Source organism: Trichophyton verrucosum (assembly GCF_000151505.1).
Source record: "Trichophyton verrucosum HKI 0517 chromosome Unknown contig00271_1.f1.exp, whole genome shotgun sequence".
NCBI classification, from domain to species: domain Eukaryota; kingdom Fungi; phylum Ascomycota; class Eurotiomycetes; order Onygenales; family Arthrodermataceae; genus Trichophyton; species Trichophyton verrucosum.
The window spans coordinates 15749-33756 of NW_003315474.1; the positions used below are offsets into that span (position 1 = coordinate 15749).

The 18008-nt window shown below is 47.1% G+C and overlaps 3 protein-coding genes across 3 annotated transcripts; 1 reads left to right on the plus strand and 2 right to left on the minus strand.

Annotated features, from left to right (window-relative positions):
• Nucleotides 1-825: 825 nt before the first annotated feature.
• Nucleotides 826-2868, plus strand: TRV_03158 (PP-loop family protein; the record flags this gene model as incomplete). The annotated part of the gene is made up of 1 exon (XM_003022651.1): nucleotides 826-2868. One exon carries the CDS (start codon nucleotides 826-828, stop codon nucleotides 2866-2868), a length of 2043 nt encoding a protein of 680 aa, XP_003022697.1.
• Nucleotides 2869-3205: 337 nt separating this feature from the next.
• TRV_03159 (Rho guanyl nucleotide exchange factor, putative) lies at nucleotides 3206-7942 on the minus strand (the record flags this gene model as incomplete). The annotated part of the gene is made up of 3 exons (XM_003022652.1): nucleotides 3206-3754; nucleotides 3810-5629; nucleotides 5680-7942. The coding sequence occupies 3 exons, from the start codon at nucleotides 7940-7942 to the stop codon at nucleotides 3206-3208; spliced, it is 4632 nt and encodes a 1543-aa protein (XP_003022698.1).
• A 4265-nt stretch (nucleotides 7943-12207) lies between these two features.
• On the minus strand, nucleotides 12208-17569 carry TRV_03160 (uncharacterized protein; the record flags this gene model as incomplete). The annotated part of the gene is made up of 6 exons (XM_003022653.1): nucleotides 12208-12582; nucleotides 12771-13039; nucleotides 13209-13275; nucleotides 13408-13785; nucleotides 13842-14187; nucleotides 14241-17569. 6 exons carry the CDS (start codon nucleotides 17567-17569, stop codon nucleotides 12208-12210), a joined length of 4764 nt encoding a protein of 1587 aa, XP_003022699.1.
• Nucleotides 17570-18008: the final 439 nt, after the last annotated feature.

Here is an 18008-nt window from a genome sequence, read left to right on the forward strand (position 1 = left end):
CAAAGTCTACAGCCGCCGCACGCCATGAAAAGAAAACATTATCCGGTAAAGCCATGTATTTTATGGTTTGTTCCTAATGATACCCAATAAAGATCTTGGATTATGGGCAGTTACGTTCTCTTATCCGGATTGCCGAAATGAGCGGCTAAAGGTGTTTCCATAAGACTTTTCCTGAACCTTTAAGCGATCAACTATTTTAAGCGCGTGCGGGCTGGCGCTTATTTATCACGTGATATTAACCTACCCGCTTCGTCGCCGACAACAAGCCGTTGGAGATAAAGCGAAAGCGAATCATCTTCCACGCTCTCTGAGAGAGTCGAGAGCCAGATAGAACGATTCTTATACCCTTTTACTCTATGGAGATTCTTTGGCTTGGGATCTAGGCCCTAGGTCTACAATGGCTTCTAGCAGGAGTATAGGGGCGCTTGTGTCATCGCCTGTTAGTCCTCAAGAGTTTTACCGAGCTCTGACTGGACTATGGACAACCTGGCAAGGAGGTAAACATTTACCTTTACAACGAATAGGTGTGTTTCTGTTGTCCATTTGAGGTCCAGTGAAGGATATGCTTCACGGGCTGGTATAGAACGGAAGTTCTAAGAAGCATTATTTAGGTCTTGCCGTCAGTGGTGGAAGTGATTCAATGGCTCTAGCCTACCTTTGCAGTCAGCTAGTCACACAGAATCTTATGCCAGGCCTGGAAGTGAAAGCCTATATTGTGGATCATAAATATAGACCAGAAAGTTCTCAGGAGGCGCAGTCAGTTGCAAAGCGTGTGGAAAATCTAGGTAATCCACGCGTTACATTAGTAAACTTCAAGTCATTGGCATGCTAACATATCCTTTAGGTGTCCAGTCCAAAGTACTTACCTTGCAATGGCCTGAGGGTGGATTATTGACGAAAAAGGGATTTGAAACGCAGGCACGAATGCTTCGTTATCAGATACTAGGCAAAGCTTGTGTAAAAGATGACATCAGGGCCTTGCTATTAGGGCATCATCAAGACGATAATGTAGAGACTGCTCTCATGCGTATATCCAAAGGTCACAGGAAACTTGGTTTGGTTGGCTTCGATGAGATTGCGCCCATTCCAGAGTGCCATGGACTATACGGGGTAAGTAAGAGCGGATTGGCCACATCTCTACAGGGCATCCTAAAGAGCACTAATATGGATGAGACCATATCACACCCATCTTCCGAAATACCCTCTCGCTCCATGAATTTTGCTCCGGGGCAAATGCAAGTTTCTACTGGTGGAATATATCTTTTCCGTCCTTTCCGTTCTTTTTCGAAATCACGACTAGTAGCAACCTGCCAGGAAAACAAAATAGCGTTTGTCTCGGACTCCACGAATGAAGATCGCACATTCACTATCCGTAATACAGTACGACAATTGTTGAATTCGGAAAATTTGCTTCCACGTGCCCTACAGCGGCCATCCATTCTGTCGCTGGTGGATAAGTCGAGAGAACAGACTGAAAAATTCAGAGAGTTATGCGAATCTATCTTAAAGAAAGTAGAGGTCCTCAGCCTTGATACCCGCTTCGGTACCATGGTCGTCAAAATGCCAATGATGTCCGAGCTTCCGAAACATCAGATAAATGCGGTTCAGGCACGCACCCCTCTTCCTGATGGGGTACGAGATGTTTACGCATCAGTTCTGCGAAGCTTATGTGACCTTATATCACCACACCCAGACCGATGGAGCGCATTGTCACAATTCCGCAACCCTGCTTACAGGGCATTTTTCGGGCTAGATCCATCTGGCATGAATGGTACCGTTTTTACTGTAGGCGGAGTTTTGTGGCAAGCCATCAATCAGAAGACGGCATCAAAGTCCAACACTAAATTGCTTCTCTCAGATCTCCCAAGTCTCCAGAACCTCCCCGGTAACCTGCAGCTTCGAGATCAAGATTTTACACCGCTTTCTGCTAAACAAAATAATGTTTGGCTTCTATCAAGGCAGCCTATGCATTCAGGCAAACCACAGCCTACAATAAACTTTGCTTTGACAATACCGGACTACTTAGCAACGAAAACTAAACACGGGGTTATATTGCAGAAGAAAGGGCAAAAAAGCCGGCAGCAGGATGTCGGGAAATTCATATATACCGAATGGACCGATTGGAAACTTTGGGATAATCGATACTGGATCCGCATACGTGGCCGCACTAGCATTCAGCAATACGATCGTTCTCAAGAAAGACTTGGAAGGAGTGACAAACCCTTGGGGAAACAAAAATCAAAGTTCCCCAAATATTCGCCTAATTCTGAAATACCAATCCGTCTCCGCCCCCTTAGTCCAGCTGACTTGGTCAGGATTCGAAAAATACTAGGGGGAGCCGTAAAGAGATCATTAGATAGAGACATGGCAAAGGGTCATTTTATCTTGGATGAGGAACGTGAATCTCGTGCCCGATCCCGTCGCGACTCTCAGGACTCAGCACTTGTAACCTATTTAGCTTCTCAAAACCCAATATCCGCAACTACGACCTTAACGAGACCACAAGGTCCAGTTTTACCCATAGCACCATCTATGTTTCAGAAACTCCTAGCTCTTCTTGCTCCTGGGAAAATTCGGTTTTCTGCCCCTATCTTAACAGATGTGGCGCCAGAAATTAAAGACGATGAAAGTTTTGAGAATATACAAGATCAGCTTTTGGGGATGCCATCCATACCCATGTCCTTCCGGACAAAGATACGAGTAAGAACACCCGTTAGAGACACTGGTGGGGGAAGAGATGATTGTACTTTTGATGTACCTTGGAGTGTGGAATGGGAAGTGAGATACAAATGGATAGACCCGAATACCGTTCAGGCCGTATCTTGGAAAGCATTTGACGTGCCGTGTCAGGGATCGGGTGCTTCATAATGTGGCCTAATTCCGAAACAAGTAGGTTTCGTATGATATACTGCCATAATTAATCGAGAAGAAATGGATTGCTTTTAATAATTCATCCGGGAATAATGCCCCAACGACGATGTTAGTTCATATTAGATCATATGATTTATCATTCATTATGAAGAAAATAAACGTAAAAAAGAACTGAACAACCCCCACACAGTGAGATTTAATCCTAAACCCATATTTTATTACTAGTTCTACCATTGAACGCCAATTCTGACATACCAACTAGTGATGTACAGTAATCTAGGCAATCTTCATGCATATCTGTTGAAGGGTCATGGTCCAGGCTGCTCAACGCATATTAACTCGAGGGATCACCTATTTGTTGCGCTTTCAGCCCGCCGATTTCCCTTTTCAATCGCATGTTCTCCTTTTTCACACGCGCCACTTCATCAAGTGCATCCTTCAATTGACTTCGAAGTGCCTCTTCGCCAACACCAAGTCGAATTTCCCTGGCCATTTTACTTAGTTCGTTATTAAATCGCTCATACAATGCTTCGTTCTCTTTTCCAGCTTCACGATAAAGTTCATCAAGTTTTCGCGCTCGCTTTTCAGAGACCAGGAGGGAGTTCTCCAAATCGTTTTCAAGGCTGGCGGCCCTAGCACCAAGGTTTGAAGTTAATGCAGAGAGTTTGTTTTCAAGCATGCGAACCCTCTGCAGAAGGGCATTGGATGACGTAGAAGCAGGGGGTGAGGTAATAGGCCTTGCCTGGGGGCCAGCAGATGACAATGGCCGTCGTCTAGATGGAGAAGTGGACATTAATTCTTCGGTGACGGATGCAAGTTCGGCCTGCAAGGATGACTCTGCGGAAGCTATGGCCTTTCGTTCATTTAACACACGCTCGCGCAACTTTGGAAATGTTAGAGATACCCTGGACAAAATATAAGTCATGGGAAAAACGTACCTTTTGCGGTGTTTGCATCCGTAACTTTTGCGGTTTGGGGGGTGAATTTGACTGTGCTTGTAGCCTACGGCCGTAGCCATCACTGCTACTTGGTCGAGTGGGTTTCTCGCGCGGTCCAGCAATTTTAGACGGGGTTCCAGCCCGCGTGCTATCTGCTCTCCTCCGAAGTGGCATTGATATCGTTGAAGCATGCTGCCTCGTATTGGTTGATCGATCTGCTAATGTTGTTCGAGGAGACGGAGGAGGCACATTCTCTTTTAGATTCGCAGCTATTTGACGCACCGGCGATGCTATTCTAGTCGGAGGAGTATTTTGAATAGGCGTATGTTGCGCACTATGGATGGGTAAGCCAAGTGATTTTGTCGGCGGTGTTGCTGGTTCCGGAGTTTGAGCGGAAGTGAGAATATTTGGAGGTTTTTTAAACTCCCTGTTAGCAAATAGAGGCGCTATGTCACCCGTTGGGAGATCTTTCAGATCAGAGAGCGAGCTTCTTCTCTTTTTTCTCGAAGTAGTGGTTCGTCCTACAACAGGGTTTTCGACAATGGAAGCGAGGGAAGGCTGTGTACTGCTATTAGAGCTGGTTGGGCGGTTAACTTCTTCATCTTGAGCAAATATTGTCTGCATAAGAGGCCGATCTCGGGATCGAGGTCTTAGAAGACTATGCAGACGGCTGTCTGTATCTGTGGATTTAGATCGCATTAGTGAATTCTTGGAGAGGAGAACATCGTTCTCCGAAGCTCCTTTCGATTTGCTCAAAGATCGAATAATAGAGCTGACTTTGCCCTCCCCGTCTTTAATACTATTTTCCCGGCTCAATCCAAATCCAAATCGCTTTCTGAATGACGATGCATTCGAACCAATTGATCCAGGAGCTAGTAGGCCTCGATTTATTTCGTGAGCAAGATGTCCCTCAGATGCCGTAGGTCCAGATTCATCAAATAATCTTTCAAAGTCTTCAACAAGCCTGTCAAGGAGGGGTATTGTTTTCCTTGCGTCGTTGTCCTCAGTGAGGATTTCGGAGAACACATCCGTTAATGCGCCTCTGTCACCATCGTTCCCAGAGTCATTTAACAACTGTGCAAGCAGCTGTATCAATGCTGTAAGCGCACGGCGGGTTTGTGGACTCATCTCAGACAGAAAGCCATGGAAATAGTCCTCAAAGTCCCCAGGAAACAAGGCATCAAATTTAGCTAGAAGAATCAAGAGGGAAGTTTGGGGTATTATCGGACCAAATTTCTCCTTCCAAGCCTTGTCGAGGAAGGTCTCGAAAGCAACTATCAGCATATCAACAGGGGACTCTGCGGCAGCTTGAAGTTGAGTTGGGTCTTCTAGGAGAATATTGTAAAGCTCATTTACTGCCGCCATATCGACACGGTCTCGGGACCTTAGTACGCGACCGACAATATTTCCACTTCTTGAACGGATCGCAAGTATATAAGCGGTGAATGTCTCTTCCAATTGCTCAAGTGGACTTGCGGTTCCATCGGGAATGCTTATACCCCCATGAGGAAGCTTTTGCGGAGAACCATCGTCTAGGCTGGCATTCGATGATTGGGGTTGCAAAGTTGGCACATTGTTGGACAAAGCTGGGAGTGATGGAAGCGATTTTGAAGGAGCATGACCAAGGTTTTTAGGTTGGCTGGCGCTCCAAAGGGTAGATAACAGCTTTGTTGGGGATGGTGGCCGGAATGCCTTAGATCCCTTGGAAGCACCCAAAATATGTTGAGCAACGACGCGCAGGATGTTGAAGTTGCTTTGTAGAATTATCTCAGTAAGTAGGGGGTTTGGGCTTTGAGAAAGAGGGCAAAGCAGAGTCGTAACTAGGAAAATGGTTTAGTCATTGTATCTCTAACCAGGAGCATTTACTTACTTCGTTTAGACAGGGTAGCAGTAAAATCTTCCGCAGAAAATGTGTCACTGGATGGAGTACCGACGACAGAATCCAAATCCATCCTAAACCTGGAGCCTCCCAGCATAGGGAAAATCGATGCAACGACTTCTATCTGACTAGACTTTAGTTGATCTGCCAGGGTTTCTTTTGTAGCATCCACGATCAATTTGACACTAGATGGAAACTTGGGAATATCCGGCTCCGTTTCGTCATGTTCAAACACACAAATCATTGTTCCCAAATTGCCAAACGCCCCCTTTGAAGTATGGAGCGACCATTTCCCTCGTTCTCTATAATGCTCTGGGAATCTTCCTTCAATCTTGGCCTTGGTGATCTCTTCAATAAGTTTGGTAGCCTTCCCTTCGTACGTTGATGTAAGTTCAAGAGTGAGAATAATATTGTGGGAGCGCAAATGCTCGTTTTGAATAAAATTCCGGGCCGGAACAAGATACAAGATACGTCCACATTTAGACTGTGAGCAACGAATACTGGTAGTGAGAATATGTTGACCAAACATAAGGTCTAATGGGAGTGAAAGCTCCGTGCTATCGGTATCAATATCCGCTCTAGCCTTGTCAATTTCAGCGCAGAGTCCACGGGCCGTCCACTTGCTTTCTGAGTGTTTAGTTAGGAATACTAAACAATCAGCAAAGAGCAACAATATGCCTGGTTGACCTCTTGTGCCTGACGAGCCTGATCGGAAAGGGGGTAGGAGGGTATACACGTCAACAGCGGTAATTAAACGGCCAGCTGGCGCTACAGATTCTGGCCACTCATGGACTATCCTTCGCAAGTGTATCAAAGTCTGGGAATGATCAGAAGCCGAATATGAGTCTAGTGAACATATTTTTGTGACCGTATCGCGCGCCTTTAGAAACGACTTCACAGCTGGGTGCATTGATGGAAGAGATGCAGTCATAGTATCAATTAAGAGGCTGTATCGTGGAAGACGCTGGATTGGCTCCATAAGTAACGAACGCATCCGCTGCTCTCCAGTCTCATAGACCCGTTTAGAAAACGAGGAATTCTGATCGCCCAGAAAAGAATTGAGGAGAGAGTAGAATCCCGTATGGGCATGCATATATTGTCCATACGGCTTGGAGAAACGCGGAAGCCAGTCAAGCAAGCATTGGGCGAAAGCAATTGCGCCCAAAAGATCATTTCGTCGGCCAGTTGTTGGGTCACGAGGGAAAGTTGATGGGTCAAGCATGGTATCTTGGGATAGGTCTTCTAGGGCATCTTTCTCTGTTTCCTCGAGGACAAGGCGTATAGCATCCAGAAATCCCATATTCACTTCAAGTATCTCGTTAAGGCAAGGTGGAAACAGCTTGGCTAACGCTGATTCATCTGGACTTGTACTCGTCGGTGCTTTCGCCCTCGCTTTTTGGCAAAATTCATGCGCAACATTGTGGACGAGGTCATACATTTTATGAACATATCTTTCTTCCGTATCGACAAACTCGCACATGGAAAGCCGAAGGGCTTCTTTTTGAGTAGTGGAAAACAACTTAGACTTGCTGAGGTTAGAAGGTTTCGACGGAGCTCGGCGCAACTTTGAGGTAGGTAAAAAGATAGGTTCACCCAGAGAATCTACTAGTGGTGCAAGTTTACCGAACCGGTCAGCAAACTTCTCATGGATAGGCGACTCGATGCCTGATTCACTATATCCTAGCAGTGACTGGCGTGACGATTCACCCGGTGACATTGGGACCGTTATAGTGCCCGTAGGTACAATTAAATCAATGTCAACCCATGGAACAACCCTATCCGCGAACGCATCTTTCAGGTCGCGAACCACTGCTGCTGGATTCTCCACTTTTTCCATCTTATCTGCGAGATCTGCTGCATGCAGCTCATCAAAGAACTGCAGTGGTTTGGAGCTTGGTCTCCCTGGATGTGCGAGCGCAACCAGCTCACTTTTCACGGAATCTGGAATCTCCGAGAAGTACTTAAATAAACAGACTGCCAGCCCTCGGTAGACTTCGTCACCCTGCCTTTCGCGTGGTAGGTGGTTTACAGCCGCATACAGGGGAGCAGCCGGCGATACAGTGATGCGCGGATAGCTTTGTAGGCCATCTGCAGCGAAAATATGGACTTGGATGCGCGAGCTATTGAGGGTTGAGTTGGCCGTAGTTGCAGGCCCATGGAAGACAAATATCGAAGACAGGACCGGGTCGACCGCGTGGTAAAGAGCGAGCTGCTCGAGTGGAAGGCTCGCGCAGGAGCTCGCCGCGGAAGCCATGGCGACCGATTCGAAGAGATGACGTAGAATCGACGACACAAATACGTCGTTTGTTTGTTCGGCGCGTTATCGCAAACGGTACTCCGTACGAAAGCAAGCACTTCTTCGAATCTTGCCGTTAAAGGGGGGCGAGGGGCCGTCGCTTTTTCCACTCCTTTTATTCAACCAGTGATCTACCAGGCCTCTCCAGCTCTCCTGAAGCATATATGCGGTCTATCGTGTCTTCTGTTCGCCAATCGACGTCTAGCCAGGCGAGGAGGCTTCCCCGAGCGCGGTGTTCTTCCTTTCTCACGTTGTAACTCTGCTGGCCAAGGGGGAGAGGGGGGAGTTTCCCTTCAGAAGCGCGTCATGCTAGCTGATGCACGACAAAGCTTTGTCGCACACAAAATGGGGAACCGAAAAAACCATCCACGGGTCTGCGCTTCGCCAGGAGAGGACGGCCGTCGCGGTTGTTTTGGGCAAGATGCGTGTGCAGCGTGAGATAACTAATTAATCAGCCCATCGGAAAAGGTACGAACCACAAACTGAGATCGATCTGGTTATATTAAGCAGCGCCAGGTTGGCGGCCGCTGATTGGCTGCGGCTGTGTTAAGCGCGTTTCAGCCGAGCTCCACTTGCGAACAACAATGACAATCTACCAATTTCCTCTGCGTCGACAGCTACGGAGTACAAGCAGTTACTTGACACTTTTAACAGACGTTGACGGAGTATTCGTCTTATAAGGATGTACGGGACGCAAGTAAGAGAACCCAGACCAAACCAACAGGTCGACTGAGACGAGTTGGGAGGAATTCTAAGTTGAGTCGATCTGAATTTGGCCAGAAACATAATCAATAAAGACAGGACGAAGAAGATACAAAAAGCAAGCGATATGCCCAGAAAGAAATTCAGCCGGCTTCCAGTGAACGTCTAACCAGATGTGTCGACAGGTGCAAACCCAGCGTCAAGGATGTCAAAAACAGGGAGCGTCATATACCACAACATGCCCGGCCTTGCCGGGGTGGCCGTGTGAATGGAACAGGCAACTCAGGTGCTTGCTAAACTATACTGCACGTCATGGACGAAAATACCTAGCCATATGGTATGGATCGTGCCCTCTCAGGAGCCCCAGCCCTAATTCTCGAGGTTAGCATTGGATCCAACCTAAACACACACAGACCAAACCAACCTTCTCCTTCAACTTGGCATGATATAGGTGATCCCGATCTCTTCTTGTGATATGGCTGTCCCTGGATCCTGCGGTGGAAAAAATGCTCCCTTCCCTTTTTTGAAACCTGGATGGTGGAACTTGTGCCGCATCTTTTTTAAAAAAAGAAAAATCACCGTCAGTGACGCCACTTGAGATGTATGGGATTAGCAATATTTCGACTTACCCCATTCCTTGCTCATCCGTCTGTCTCTTGGTGGCGATGATCCGAGGGATGACCCAAGAGCTGAACCCTCACTTCCCTTACGCTCAGGCGCGGAAGTTGTCTTATCCAAGCTGTCGGAGCCTCGCCTGTCGGCAAAGGGGTCATTGTTGAGACCTTCCATCGGCCTTCCGGTGGTTTGACACGGGTTTGTTTGGTTGGCTATTGCAATTCATAACATAAGCCTCGGGTATTCTTGCTGATTGAAATTGCAGTTATTTACTTACGATCAACGTTCATTTGTTGGTCAGAAGATGCCATGAGGAATGTTTGGCAGGTTGTGAACGTAGGCGAAGACGTTATACACGACAGATGATAACGTTCTTCCAAGTGAAGAGTGAAGGTAGGTTACACGCTGGATGCTGGTGCAATAGATAGGAAGATCTTACTTATATCTGATAATCTGAGGTGAGAGAATATGTGAGATCATAGGGTGGACCAAGTGTTGTCGGTTGGGAACAAAAAGAAGGCAAAAATGCCAACTTTGATGGCGAGTCGAGAGGCCCTTATATAACTATTTCAAAAAACTTTCCTGAACATGAGAGGCGGTAGATCTCACATGTATTCGGACAGTAAGTATGTACTTTCTCCTGGGGCGAGGGGTGCGTACCTCGACGGAAAGTTACTTACTACGACCCGATTCAAGGGGTGAGTAATAATACGCAGATACATTATCGCCGTTTAGCCTCTGTCCCACAACACACGCAAATGACAGTCATCCAGAACACCTGCACAGCCAATATTCTTCAGTTCTTGTGTCCGCGTAGCATGATTGCAGGCTGTGAATATTGCCCTTATCGGGTACGGCCTGTATACATACATCCGCCGGGACTTTGCTTCACTGAGGGGTAGGCTAAGGACAATGTCCAGGAATCGTGGAGCAGCCATGGTCTAGAGTTCAATTCCTCCAATACTTGAACCTTCTCATGCGCTCTATTCCTAGTTAAGTCGGTTAAGTTAGAGCTGAGTTATGGATTCCAAGCATCTTGTATGGATGTGGATCCTGATAACTAATGTAATGCGGAGTAAGGGGTGTCATAAGCAAGGAGCGACCTGCCAATGGCTATGGAATGGCCAAGGCCTGGCGAATCTTGACGAGAACCTTGTCCAACGACGATATTCCCTGTTGCATACGCTTTTAGAGAACAGTCAAGTGTGTGGCTAGTGGTTCGAATGCTGTGAAACTTATCCCCAAAGTGGCGAATTGGGGCAGTGATAGAAGTATCCATGTCCCACCATCTCATTCAACTCTCCTCTGTACCGCAACCGTTTGGCCAGGAGGGAATTGCTAGGCGTTAACTAACAACGCTGCAGAGTTTCTTTCGCTTGTCTTAGCCTAACTACCTGATGATCCAGAAAGAGGCATGTCGTGTGCTCGCATGGCTTGACACTAAGTACTGCCCTAGAAAAGAGGAGAATACTGACAAGAAGTCATCTTTAGTCAGCCACGACCGCGTCTTTGTTCCTTTAACGCATTCAAGCGTATGATTGTCGGGTGATGTGGGACTCTGTTCGCTGGAGATTCGTATAACAAACTCGCTGCATTCCAAGCTAGTAAGCCACGCGAAAGACAAGGGCGAATCTCCACCTTTGTTGAGAATATGCCTGCGAAAAGTTGACTCTTATGCAAGCATTCGATCGACAATTTGCAGGGCCTTCTCTCCAGACGGAGCACAAGGAGGGAACGAAGAATGGCGTATCGTAACCGCTGACCCTGGCCCCTGCATCATCGTCATCATAACGATGATGATACGTCGATACGTTATCGTCCTTTCGTGAGATAATGCGAGTGCATACTGTCATCTCTGGCCATCCAAGACGGTTCAAGGCCGTCATCTCTTAGACGATAAACAATATCGTGCTGTCATAGGCAGAGGAGAGGAAGGCTTACTGATGACTCAACGGTCCTCGAGAGGAGACAACTGCCCCATGACGCCTTCCAACATCGTGTTCTAGCCTTCTAGGCCACAGCTCGGTCATACCTATGATAGACTATTCTGCGACTGAGCAGCCATCCAACAGTTGCTTCTAGCACTCGCGGAATGGCGACGTTGTCCGTCTTCGCTATGGCCGACATCAAAAGGAGAAAATACTGAACAAGGAAGGAAGGAGCAAGGAAGATAGGACTTTCCCTTTCTGGCGGATGTGGGGCGGGGCCATCAGGTGGCCTATGCATATTATGGGGTAAACTTTATATATAGTTCTTATCTAATAAATATTCACGTGATGTCACGGGGCTGGACTGGCCCATCGCCGAGACCGCATCTCTTGGCATGACTTCGTTCTCCTCCAGACCTTGTCCTTGAAATGGAACATACACCGAGAAGTTGTATACTAGTACAAGAATACTTATGCAATACCAGGGACCACAAGGAAGCAAGCTTTTTAGGGCCATGTCCATAGAGCTACCGAGCATTTCATAACGTCGGCGAAAGTGCCCTTGACCCTGCGTCGTTTTTGACAACCAAAGGTCGTGTGGCCTTTCCGGCACAGCCACGGTCAATCACCTAACTAGTCAGCGCTGAAACGGCTGCTTTCAGGTGAAGTTTAACTATAAATCTGGTTTGCTGGCAGGGCATGTGATCGCTGTCATGCTTGACACGCCCTTGCTGGCCATGGGGATCTGGGCTACCGTGTTAGACCTGCGGGTGTGTCAAGCTTCATTAGCCATGGTAATGGTTACGACCCCGGTTAGGGCTGAAGGAATACGCAATCCTCGCACAGGGCCTGGAAAGATAAAAAAAATAAAACATAAAACATAAAATGAAAGATATGCTTCCATGCTAATTATCTAACTACCAGTATACAGAAAAGATGCACATATTTTCAACTGAAGTCATTAATGAGCCTTTTTTTTTACTCCACCTCATCGGCAGGTTCAGCTGCCGTTGGCTCAGCCTGTCCCACTTCCGCTTTCTCTGTGTCTGCGGTGCTGCCCGTATCGTTTGGCATATCAACCCTTTGATCCTTGCTATCAACGGGATCCGGATTACTCTGCTGTTTTGCCTCGGGCCGCATTGTGCGACTACCCCCATGTCTGGAAGACGGTGCGTCTGCAGGAGTAGTGGGAAATATCTCTCCAAAAAGATTGGGGAGGAAGCGGTCAAGCCGCTTTTGCGTTTCGGTCCATATCCTTTCCTTTCCAGGATCATTATTCGGTGGTGCGACTAGATAACCCCCATTTGCCATTACTAGGAGAATGTTTTTCAAACTCTCAGGCACAGCCTCTTCCTGTAAGTTATGCCAAATACGTTAGCCAACGTTGTACAAAGTTGATGAGCGACAGTCAAAGGAGATGTAGGACTACGCGTTATGACCCGGCAGCCTTCCCATCTCAAAATAAAAAAGTGAGGAAAACAACGCAGAAAGAGCCAAAATGCACTTCAAAGTCAAAAAGATAGGGAAAGAGGATGTCTTACAAGGCTGTCTCCTTGCCCGCTATTCATCATTCGATCCAAGATATCCAGAATTCTCAGCCACAGATCCAGCATACCTTCACCCCATTCGGAGAGTAAGACGAGGTAATGGAGGAATATTTTGCAGAGAAGTGTGGCAGCCTGAACTCGCGTCTCGCTCATGCCTAAGGGGTCTGACTGATAGACCTCAGGTTTGAGCAGCTCTAAGATCAGTGGGAACAACACTTTCTTGAATATTGTAACCCATTTGGTATGGTCTGTCGACGCAAGCTCTGAAGATAACAAGGATCTTTGAAGTGCCGACATGGTTTGATTGCGAATATCACGGCACGGATTGAGGCCTTGAGTTGTGAGTGAATTGAAGATCGGAGACCAATATGCCGCCCATGCTATTGTGGTAATGTATTAGCTTTGTAGAATATATATGGGACACCTATATACCAGACATGAAGAAGTGTACCTTCGTTTTTCTCCAGGTGAGAGTGTTGAATGAGTGCAGGTATCCGGCCTGTAACTCGGTATATTACCCCGATAGCTTTAGTTCCGCGGATTACATAAGGATTATCCCTATCACACAGGATTAGCACGGATAGTCTGGTAATATATCATATAATGTAACACATTCTTACCGAACTCTCACTTGTCTCACTGGCTTGGGTCGACGTAGAGCCATTTCCCGCTTTATCTCCCTAACCGTAGCAATCCCTCCAGCTGTTGCGAAATAATTGAGGAGGTTTACAGCAGCTTCATAGTTATCCGCTGTGATCACTGGGACGGCTGACTCGACAATGCTCTGTAGCAATTCGAAGGCCATTTGCGCCGCTTCTTGATGTTGGTGTAACCTTTGAAGTATAGACCAGAAATCTGGTGACATACTAAGTTCGTTTTTTAGTGCCTCGGATTCATTAATACACTGTAGCAAACCAGTAACAACTGGCGCTGCTACTACTTCAAGAACGGGTTGGTCAAAGCTGGAAATTATATGCAGCACTACTGGAGGCCGCATGAATGAGTGTTCCTAGAAGCTGAATTAGTATCCACAACATATTACGCAAAGAAGAAGCCATAACATACATAGCTGTGGCGAAGGAGAGTTAAAAGATAATATACTGCTCGAGACAGGGTAAGTGGATGTATGTTTTTGGCATCCCGTACTATATCCTGGAGAACACTGGTCAATTTATCCCCGAGTCTTTCTATTGTATCTGTATCTCGGAGGGTGAGAACAGTTGCAAGCTCGAGAATGTATAAAACCCCCGGTTTGTAAGCGGGCTTATTCTTGTCAACCTTGCTACCCTCAGACCTATGAGGGTTGGGTGCGGGGCGTTCAGGTTTTACAACAATGACTGCGGCACCGGTGTCTGGGAGCTCAGACAGCAAGGATTCAACAAATATTACCACAGAGTCAAGAGGCATAGTCCTAAAAAAGTTAGAGAGTCCTGCGTATATGTACCGTGGTAAGGGGTAGCTCACTTCAGATTGTTGAAAAGTTGCGCTATATCACACGCATTAATGCAATCAACAGTGCAGAGTGTGTTCTCAAGTTCTTCATCGGATGGCTCCGGTGGATCGTCGGCAGCGTAGCTTGAGAGATAAGACGTGAATGCAGAGAGCAAGCTGGTGTCATTTTCTCGGTTATCTCGATCGATAACTTGGGACGGTGGTTGAAGGGGTATAGGGGGCATATCAAGTACTTTGAAAAAAGAATCGAACTGGGGGACAAGGGAGTTGATGAATAAGTTGTGGAGAATTTGAATGATATGTTCCCATCCATTCTGTTGTATTATAGCTTCATTGCCGACAATAACACGGAAGAGAACCGCAGTTGCAAGCTGTGCTCTAAAGTCCCTGCCCAGTCGCACAGCAAGCTCGCTCACCATGACACTCTTTTTTCCAGCCTGGATCTCAGTATTGAGACTAGTATTGGAAGGCGTTGCTGAAGCCAACGTGCTGATGGAGCTGAGGCAGTAGATTATGCGATCCATGACGTCTTTCAGTTTATATTTCGCTGCAATCTGAGCGCATTGATCGAAGCCGATGACCACCCTCGAGAAGACGGCGTCATCTGATGCGGACATAAAAACATAAGAGAGAGTCGCGATGACCGGTTGCCAGGTTGCTTCAAACATATCTGCATCGAAAGCGTTGGTCTCACAAAGTGATAGATTACCTGCTGTTTTTGCTTTCACAAGAAGCTCTTTCCAAGCAAAGTCGAAAGCCTGTTTGTTCTCATGCTCATCTGGCAGGATAATTTCACTATTCCGGATGGATGAGTAGATATCCTGAAGGTACTCAGTTGAAAAATCCTTTCCGTTGTTGACGCCGCGAAGGTTTCTCGCGAATCCCTCATATGACATCTTATTTTGGGGTTTGATGTTCGGGTTATACATATCGGTATTGAGGAGAATGATGGCATACGTCAAGACAAAGAGTGAGTCTTTATCCGCTATCTCTTCAGGATGAACAGCATCGAGGTATTTCTCAGAGAAAACGGTAACGATCCTCGCTATGAGCGGAGCTTCACCGGGCAAACGCAAAGACCCTAGTAACTCTCTCAAGGCTTCGACGACATTCTTTCCCTTGAAATCCTGCAGCCCGATGAATGCATCCAGTAATGCTTCATTAGATCTGTGGGAAAGGAAGTCGCCTAGTTCTTTTTTAGACACTCTTGTGGTTCCCTTCAAAAATTTGGCGACAGCCAAGGGGTCATCGGGGTTTTGTATTATGCCCTTGGAAGCAAGGAACGCAATACCTGCCTTGGGTTTTTCATTAAACTTTGCAGTTCCCTGAATAATTATTTTCTTCTTCTCACGTTGGCTTCGTAGCCGCTTGAGGTCTGGATCATCGGCGCTTGGTGGTTCTTGATCAAGCCTGTCTGCCAGGAATTGGACATATCCCAAAAGCGCATCAAGACAGAGAGGCGGGACATTAGTGGTGCTCCAAGTGGCAGAGTCTGGGAATGCATTCCTGGATAATAAACCAACCATATCTTCGCAAAGGTCCGCCTGATCAACATCACAGTCGTAGTTCATGAAAAGCTCAGCCATGAAATTAGGAATCCTAACAAGAGCTCCGATGCTCTCGACCATCGCTTCTCTAGCTTCTGGCTTTCTAGAACCTCCTTCCATGCCTAGCTTCTGACGATCCTTAACGGGAACAGGTGTAGATCTACCACTTCCAGCCTGTGAGGGTGAGGGCTTCACCAATTTTGGAGCTCGTGGAACCCCAGCGTAAAGAGATGGATCTATACCTTCTTCTTTAGGTATCTCAACCCTCGGATGTAGGCAGGCAACAAGGTAAGAAAGGAATAACTCCTGCTGTAGCTTCAAAACGCGGCGGCATGTTGCAAGTAATGTCCCAGCTACTCTCAACGAGCTATTCAAAATGACAATGTTGTCTGACCTAATCAATTGGAACAAGTGCCGACATAGATCATCCTTTGCAAGCTGAGCGAGACTTGGATGCCTTGCTATTGACGGGCCTGAAACTTCCAAGGCTACATCTATAATCCTGAGAGACATTACTCTCATTGCGTCGGTGTGCTGAAGGCTATGTGGGTCCAACAAATCAATAAGAACACGGAACAGCTCACGGATCGAGGGCAGCCCGTAGGGTGCTATCTCCTTTTCTACATCTTCGTATGAGTCTGCTTGCACAGCAGGGTTTACTGCTTCCATGGTGGGTATAGTTGTCGAGCTATCACCGCTCACACGTTCCTCTTTTTCGGGATTGGTGGTATCGGTTCCTAAACTTGATGCATGCTGGGATGCCACAGTCTCCCCATCCACGGAGGGATCCATTTTGAGATTGCTCGGAGTTTCCTCTGTGTTCTCATTGCTGGGTTCCCCCTCTGGCTGCTCACTGTCGACATCAAGGCGTGCAAGTCTCTGGAAAATTATTTGGCACATGTTCACCATTGACATCTCAGCCGACCTTCGAAGGACTTCTGACAAACGAACTTGGCAACACATACTCAGCCCGGTTTCCATCATCTCGCACACACTCTCGTCACCTAATAATTCACCCTCCGGTCGAGACAACATGCCTTCCATGAGTTTCAGTATCCGAAGAAGAACGATCTCATCAGCAGCAGAATCACTAGCCTCGAAACGGCAGTGTGTAATGGCAGCAGACAGGAGTTGCAATGCCACTGACAGGCGTGGAGAGTCATGGTTGATGATATTGTAGGCGAAGAATTTTGTTATAGCCGAAAGGGCTAGCGATGTTATAGGCGCCGACGTCGATGAAGAGCGGATAACTTGCAAAAATGGATGTAATAGACTCGGTGTATCGAACAAACGTATATCTTTACAGTCCTTCAAGTCGATCCGGAGTCGAGTAAATGCTGACATCAGAGGATTATCCTGGATGCTTTTGCCTCTCCTTCCCCTCAACCCCCATCTACCCGCAAGCGAATAATCACCTTCTGCGTCTGGTGTACCAGACTTCGAAGCAGCATGATTCTGGGCAGGCTTTGGGCCGAGCGAGATGTTCCCAGTGCCTAAAGGAATTGGAGTGTCCCGGTCCATGCTCCTTGAGCTCACACCTCCGCCCAAGATTGCTGCCACGGAGGAGTGGGCCCATCGAGCATGCTTCCGCATAGCGGACGTAACGGCAATGCATTCTGTCGTAACTAATGCAATGGGGTTAATGGCGATTGGTGCAGCCGCCCTCAGCGGTGCCATGTTGCGGTCACCGTTAATTCGTGCGCCGCGGAGCGGAGACGAAGTAGGTTGCCCGAGCGGCAGGTTATGTAGTGTATGCTGGCCGTCATTGTTATCTCCCTGTAATTCAAGGCTCATATTTACCCTATGGCGACTTCTCCGGTGATTTGCAGTTGGGACCAAAACAATCTATATGCAGACAGTACGTCAGTATTTAGATGGAGGATAAGAAGGCAGTAACTAGAATCTCACATATATCAACTTTTAGAAATGGCGGCTAATATAACATGCTCCACGCGTTGAGTCTACTGGCAGCCGCTATATCCACCGGATTTCTTCATGAACGAGCAAGCAGACTAGAAGGAATGTGCTGTTGTTGGTTGTCTTTTCCACCGCGCCCCAGAAGTTAACAGGTAACAAACGTCTTGGAAGCTCTGGATTGGTTTCTCCATTCGGCTTAGCGTGCAGCGCACCCCATTGGACAGGCTGCCGCACCATAATAATTAAGCGCCAGACAGAGAGTACGACTCAAAAATACCAACAGTTAAATATCAGAAGGCGAATTTGATATATCGAC